The sequence below is a fragment of the Hippocampus comes genome, unplaced genomic scaffold, assembly GCF_001891065.2.
Source record: "Hippocampus comes isolate QL1 unplaced genomic scaffold, H_comes_QL1_v1.1 scaffold303, whole genome shotgun sequence".
NCBI lineage: Eukaryota > Metazoa > Chordata > Actinopteri > Syngnathiformes > Syngnathidae > Hippocampus > Hippocampus comes.
In genome coordinates, this window is record NW_017804747.1 from 108,917 (window position 1) to 116,377 (window position 7,461).

Here is a 7,461-nt window from a genome sequence, read left to right on the forward strand (position 1 = left end):
GCGTCGGCGCTTATTGGTTGAAATCAAAAGACGCGCTTGCGTAATTGTTCGCGCTGATGCACGCACAGCAGAGAGCAGCGGACAAGCTAGAGACTAGAGTGGCGTCGCAACAGTAATAATATCCTCGTCTCGCATTCTCATGGCCTCGCCATATCTCTGAGATTTCAAAATTTCGGCGAGAACGGGAGCCACAAAGGGTGCATGAGCCCGATCACTTCACTTGATTTGCAGGCCCGAGCCCGAAGCAAACCCGTGATTTCATATTTTATTTGGGAGGAGGAGGGAGGTGGAGGGGTGATTGCTGATAACATAGCCTGTCTTTTGGAACGAAGTTACACAAGACTAGATAAACATTTACATCTATTATATTTCTGTTTCTGAAGCGGTTACATTAACGGACAATTTTCCATCATTGACGGATTTTTTTTAAGAGTGGACGGGGAAAATTTAAGGCCGTCCGTCATTTTGACGGGTTGAAAATTGAGCCATTCACCACAGCAGCAAAACGTCCTTAAGAATCAAGCGTGGCACTTGAAGAGAGAGAAGCATCGAGACAAAAAAGAACAATGATGGCTGGATCATCAAGATATGAAGGAGTTCTTTGAATTGTCATTGCGAGAGTTTAGTACAGTACGTGTTGTGATGACGCCACTTCTGTTTTTTTGCGAACCACGGTCTCTCGTGGCCAAAACAATTAACGGCCTCGAAAAAAAAAAAGTCAGCGAGAGAGAAACAAACCAAAAAAAGTCAGCGAGAGAGAAGCCCGACCCGAACCCAAACAATGATTGACATTTTTAGGCCCGACCCGACCCTGGCGGCCCCATCTTCTTACCTATAGTGTACATGCATGCATATATATATATATATATATACACACACACACATATATAATTTTTTATTTTTTCCGGAATTTTCAGGGAAGTCCACTTTCATCTCTGTATATAGCATTAAGGAATGTTAATTACTACATTTACTTCTACATGCATGTATACCATTAAATTTGGCCTTATAAATATATATACCGTATTTTCCATGCTAAAAGGCGCACTGGATTATGAAGCGCACTTTCAATCAATGGCCTATTTTGTAATTTTTTCAGATATTGCACGCACTGGACTATAAGGCGCAATCTACAATGCATCCACTAGATTGAGCTACAGGTACGTCTTTGTCCGTCTCCGTGCCTTCTCTTCTTCCGTTAGACTCGAGAGGTGTTCATGACCGCCTCCAAAAAACGTAAATTAACGATTACTTCAATGAAACTATGAAAATTGAAAATACAGTAATGCATCAAAACAGAAAATCACAAAATAAATTCTATAGCCCCCCCGACAGAATTTATTTTGGCATTTCCTTGAGCGTAGCTGCAACAGAACGATCAGATGTCAGTAAATCTGACTCTTAGTTTTACTGTTTGGTGCCTACTACAGTGAAACTCCTCTAGAACGAAACCTACATGGGCGAAAATACCCCCTTATGTGAAAAAATCTTCATGCATTAACACAATTCCCATTCTACTGCCCCCCATACGACGAAAACCCCCCTGTTGCGTTATACGAAATCATTTTCTCTGCTCCAGCCTCGCGAAGACACTCACTACAACGAAGTCTTATCCAACAGCGACCTCGACTGCTTCGTTCGAAAAACGGCAACAGCAACCACTGCACTGGTTTACATAGTGAACGATGTTTATTTCGGTCAGAGCTGCGAGTTTCCTGGACTCAACATACTCATAGCTGCTCTGCTATTGGCTTACCGAGCATCATCCTGGCCTCCGATTGGCCAAGAGGGACCTCACTGTCTATGTGTGTAGATACTGAAGCTAGATCCGTATTATCCGATTAGCTGCTCAGAGTAAATTGATTATGGCTCGACGGACATTCAAATAAACGAACGTTTCCTCGAATGCTTTACTTGTTATCATGCTAAAATTGCAGGTATGAACTTTTTTTACCTCTGCATAATCTCTGGAAACAATATATCATTGATCTCTGCAGTGGATTGAAGCCAACAAGGTAAATAACCTCAAAATCAAATGCATAACTTTATGTTGAAGTGCAGCAATTACCTAATTAACAAATAATATATTATCAAATCAATTGAATAATTGTTGGTAATCGATTGCTTCGAGACCCTGTGTTTAATCTAAAATTATCCAAATCCTAGGAAGCAGCCACTCAGCAGTAGATATGAAGTAATTTTGTTTCTGCGGTTTTTTGCACTGTCAATTTGAAATAATGTGGGATTGACATTAAAACATGTTTTTTTCCCCGCTCAGAATCATTAAATTAATCTCCGAAAGAATTGAATGATTAATCATTCATTCATTCATTTTCCGAACCGCTTGATCCTCACTAGGGTCGCGGGGGGTACTGGAGCCTATCCCAGCTGTCTTCGGGCAGTAGGCGGGGGACACCCTGAATCGTTTGCCAGCCAATCGCAGGGCACACAGAGACGAACAACCATTCACACCCACATTCACACCTAGGGACAATTTAGAGTGTTCAATCAGCCTACAATGCATGTTTTTGGAATGTGGGAGGAAACCGGAGTACCCGGAGAAAACCCACGCAGGCCCGGGGAGAACATGCAAACTCCACACAGGGAGGCCAGAGCTGGAATTGAACCCGGTACCTCTGCACTGTGAAGTCGACGTGCTAACCACTGGACTACCAGGCCGTCCTGAATGATTAATCGTTTTTTTTAAATCGTTGTTACAGCCCGAATTCTATGTAATAAGGGCAACGTGGTGCAATAATTGTTTGCAAATGTTATTCCTATCGTAGCTGTGTGGCGTTTGCATATTCTCCCTGTGCTTGAAGGGGGAATGTACCGGTATGTTAGGTTGATTGACAAAATTGCGTTAATGTGAATAGTTTCTTTGTGACCTGTAGTTGGCTGGTGACCTGTCCTGTTTCTTGCTGATAGTCATCTTTGACAGGGTCCAGCTCACCCACCAGCCTAATGCGGGCGGCGGTATAGAATGCTCGATGGATTGATAGCTTCGATATTTGGAGTGCCTTTCAAGAGAGATGCAAGAATGCTTAATTTGGTTTTGAAATGTGTCGCTATTGCAGCAGTCCACAGTCTGTGCAGCAGAAACTATTGAAGGCGGACTTCCATGGTGCCATTATCACAGGTAAATTGTGACTTAAATCGATCATCACTTTTTAAACTATGACACAATGTGATTTAGGCACCGTGTATGCGTGTGTGTGTGTGCGATGCGCGCGCACACACCCTAGTTTTAAACCTGCTACCATCTAATAGATCTTCTATTCATTGATTTGTTGTGTCCACCGCTATAAGTCGCTGGCATAAATAGATAAACGAAGATCGATATTTAAAAATAAATACTATTGAAGGCGGACTTCCATGGTGCCCCAGCAATGGCACACTCGTTGAGATTCAATCATTTAACTTTCGATTTTCGCTATTTGCGGGCTAGCCCTGTCCCTCTACCCAGCAAATAGCGGGGTCCACTGTATGCAACTGTATATTCAAGCAATATTTTTATTTTGTAAAAAATATTTTATACAGTGAAACTCCTCTACAACGAAATCATGTTTGCAGCAAGAAATTTTTCACAACAGGGGGTTTTTCACTGTAGCAAATTTGATGTAAGCACACACACACACACACACACACACACACACACAAACGTATGTGTACACGCACACACAAACGATTGTGTACTCTTTATTTTTATTCCAATAGTGCATAAGTATGAGCACACACTTATTTGACACTTCATATAATCAGTGTAGAAAGAAAAAAAGGGAAAGAAATTGCGAAATATACGATCAGCATTCACTTTCACTGACATCAATTTCTTGGATAATGTCTTTTATTTTGCTTCCTCCGTCTTTCATTTGATCACTTTTCCCCTCTCTTCCAGCGTCAGAGCTCTTCTTGTTTTTGCTGCTTGACATCCAAAGGTCCATTTTGTAGGCATTTTAGCAATGCAACGTTCATGCTGCGTCTGAATCTAACAATAACAAATACTTCCCGGACCCGTTGGATTTTCTTTCCACCATCTCACTGTCTCTAACTTGACCTCCCCTCGATCGCCCCCCAAGACAGCGTTGCTCAGCTGATGTCATGCAATGAACTTTTAAGCCAGCCACGGGACGCTTCGTAGTCCTCGATGGCCATAGTTAGCTCTCGAAGACTAAAAACCTTAGGCTAACTGGAGCGCTTCTCTCTCATTAGCGCTCCAGTTAGCGTAAGGTTTTTAGCATGATAACAAGTAAAGCATTCCAGGAAACGTTCGTTTATTTGACTGTCCGTCGAGCCACAAGCAATTTACTCTGAGCAGCAAATCGGATGCATTCCACTCTATCTTCCACAGATCTGGCGACAATATCTACACACATAGACAGTGAGGTCCCTCTTGGCCAATCGGAGGTCAGGATGATGCTCGGTAAGCTATTGGCAGAGCAGCTATGAGTATGTTGCGTTCAGGAAACTCGCAGCTGTGACCGAAATAAACATCGTTCACTATGTAAACAAGTGTGGTGGTTGCTGTTGCCTTTTTTCGAACGAAGCAGTAGAGGTCGCTGTTGGATAAGACTTCGTTTACTATTTATATTTTCTATAAATATATTGTTACAAATAATATTTTATATATATATATATATATATATATATATATATATATAATTCACCTTCTCAACACTGTGTATATACACTTTTACTTTTGGCCTGGAGGCTGGCCTGCGCACAGTCATGCTGACTAAGCTGCAATATGCTTAGAACGTGCACACTGAGGCAATTGAATCTGTCGTGTACATGAATACTTGCACCACGCATCCACATTTGCACACTTGTGTGCACAGAGGCGTGCACCCGTCCTCTTTCCCTAGTCACAATGGCTCCTGATTGAGGTCAGATCATGCTTTTGGCATCTTAGCAGTGAAGCCAGGTGAGCTGTCCTCTTGCACCAAGAATCCACTAGGTGCATCGGAATCAGCTCCAAGCAAAGCACACAGACACACCGATTCAGGGCAAGCCTGCCCAAAGGAACCACCACTGACCCACCAGACTCTACCCAAACCACCATAACACCTCTGCACCAACAAAACCCAGACAACACACAAATCCCACACAACACATGACGATGGTTGTTTTTCATTAAATGTGTCCTTCTGTTTGTAACTTTTTCTTTTGTCTGTTTTTTTTTGTTTTTTTTTTAAACAGTGGTTCGGTCCAAATGCCCTTCATATGTGGGCATTACAGGAATTTTGATCCAGGAGTTCAAACATGTTTTCAAAATTATTACAAAACAGGACACACTCAAAGGTAAGCAACTGTTTTTTTTTTCTTATTTATTTCGGTGCATAATATTGTAGGGAAGATGATCTCAGGTAAATGCTGTCTTGGTTGACACTTAAACAGTTTTGTATTGAATTGAATTGAATACAACTTTATTGTCAAATGTGCTGTACGTATGTGTAACATACAGCACAGATGAAATTTCTTCCCTCTCAACATAAAACAAGAGTTGTAAACAATCCAGCCGGTTCAGAAAACTGGCTATGTTGTATGCCTCTGGGTCCAGGTCCACACTGTGTTTGTGTACGTGTGTGTGTTTTATTTATTTAATTTTATTTACTTTACTCGGCTACGTCTGCTTATTCATTTGCATGGGTGTGACGTGCTATGTATATTTTCGACGTCAGCACAAGGCGCCCAAAAGTTAATTTCAACTTAATCAGGCAAAATGGGCTAAGGACCAAAACTGCCTTGGAAGGCTTCTGGTCACCCAACCACACGTCCTGCATTAGAACGCACCATCGAAACACAGGGAGGTGTCGGTGGACTTATTTATTAAACAATACACCACACTCCCAAGCTCCACTGCTGCAGAGATTTTTTTTCTCAACAGCCGGCAACATCTTCCGGCCAAAGAGGACTACCCAGGCCAGTGCCTGCTTTGACAAGCTGGTCTTCCTCAAGGGGAACATGTCCGTAATAGTCTACCCCACTTAAAGGGGGTAGTTTGAGGAGGAGAAGCAGCAGGGGGCCGAACACACACACAAAAAAAAAAAAAAAGTGTGTGGGGTTGGGGGGCGGGGGGGGGTTCTGTGTGCAAAGATGTCCATGCTGTTCATAATTTGCAGTCATTGTGTGTAAAGTGGTTCACACTTCTTCAGAATAGATTGTGTGGCAGCCTGCTGCACGCATATTTTTACTGTCGGTATTAAAATAATGGGAACTCGAAAAGAAGAATTTACTTTTTCAGATAGGGACATGTAGTTTTGGATTTTTTTTTTTTTTTTATGCCTTACTAAATTAAATTGGCATTTAGAAACCGCATATTGAATTTCCTTGGGTAGTTTCTGTGTGATATTAAAATTGGTTTGAACTGAAAACTTTATGTGATAAATATGCAAAAAACACAGAACTCTGGAAGGAGGCAAATACTTTTTCATAGCACTGTATGTAATCAAAAGAAAACGCTTTTTAAAGCACTTCAAATACCATATGGGCGTAGATAAAGCACTATGTAAGTGCACTCCATTTACCATTATTAGATTGAATGGAGTCAGCTCCTACAAGTTAACACAGACAGGATTTAATGTCGATTGTAGTTCAAGTAGAGTGGAAAGAAAAGTTGAGGTAATAAGTCTAAATCCACCTGTAGCTCGTCACTTGAGATGTAGGGACTCTGGGTGCGTCCGGAAACAAACTCAGTGTGCGCTCTGCTACACACTGGACCGTTAGGAAACTCAGAGTTGTTGGAATGTGTGGAAAACTCACACTCCAAGAATAGTGTTAAACCGGAGGATTCAATTTCCGAAAGCATCCTCTACCAAAGTTAATATGCACCCGATTAACCACGTCGCCTCCGTGACCAGATGACATCACAAGAAATATGATGATTGTCCAACAGGTCCACGTGACCCAAAAACAGTGAAAGGTAGACACAGCAGCAGTATGAAATACATACAACTGCTCAGGAACATTTGATCATTTTTAACATTTATGAATCGTGATTGAATGCTGTTGGATCATGATAAGTCTAAAAATCGATGTATTGCCATAGCCCTAGAAAGCACATAATCATACATGCAAGCCCATGCGCATGTCATTTTCCTTTCTCATTTTTTGCAGTCATCCCGAAAAGGAACAGTGTATTTCAGGTGGAGATAAATGGCTTCATCTCTTACATCTACGGAAACAAGTTTGAGCAGCGAGCCAGCGAACGCTCAGCAAAAAAGTTCAAAATCAGTGGTACCATTGACTTGTGAAAGCAGGGTATGTTTATATAGTGTGACTCAACCAGTGAGAACTATTGTATTTCGTTCAGTGTTATTTTTTTTTGGGGGGGGGAGCAAGCATTTTATGTTTTTTGTTTTTGAACACGAGAAGTAAATTATTTTCAATTAACCTCTTAAAAAAGGAATTTGCTGTTTTGTAACAATGATGCCATGCTCTCTGTTTTTATGTCCCCCCCCC

General features: G+C 41.6%; 1 protein-coding gene across 1 annotated transcript in view; it reads left to right on the forward strand.

Annotated features, from left to right (window-relative positions):
* The window catches only part of pop4 (POP4 homolog, ribonuclease P/MRP subunit), a 13,658-nt gene extending 6,201 nt beyond the window's left edge, over window positions 1–7,457 (forward strand). Inside the window, exons 4-7 of the mRNA XM_019869155.1 lie at window positions 1,938–2,015; window positions 3,078–3,139; window positions 5,200–5,301; window positions 7,117–7,457. Of these exons, the coding sequence (XP_019724714.1) occupies window positions 1,938–2,015; window positions 3,078–3,139; window positions 5,200–5,301; window positions 7,117–7,253 (379 nt within the window). The 3' untranslated portion in view covers window positions 7,254–7,457. The remainder of the gene's footprint in view (window positions 1–1,937; window positions 2,016–3,077; window positions 3,140–5,199; window positions 5,302–7,116) is intronic.
* Window positions 7,458–7,461: the final 4 nt, after the last annotated feature.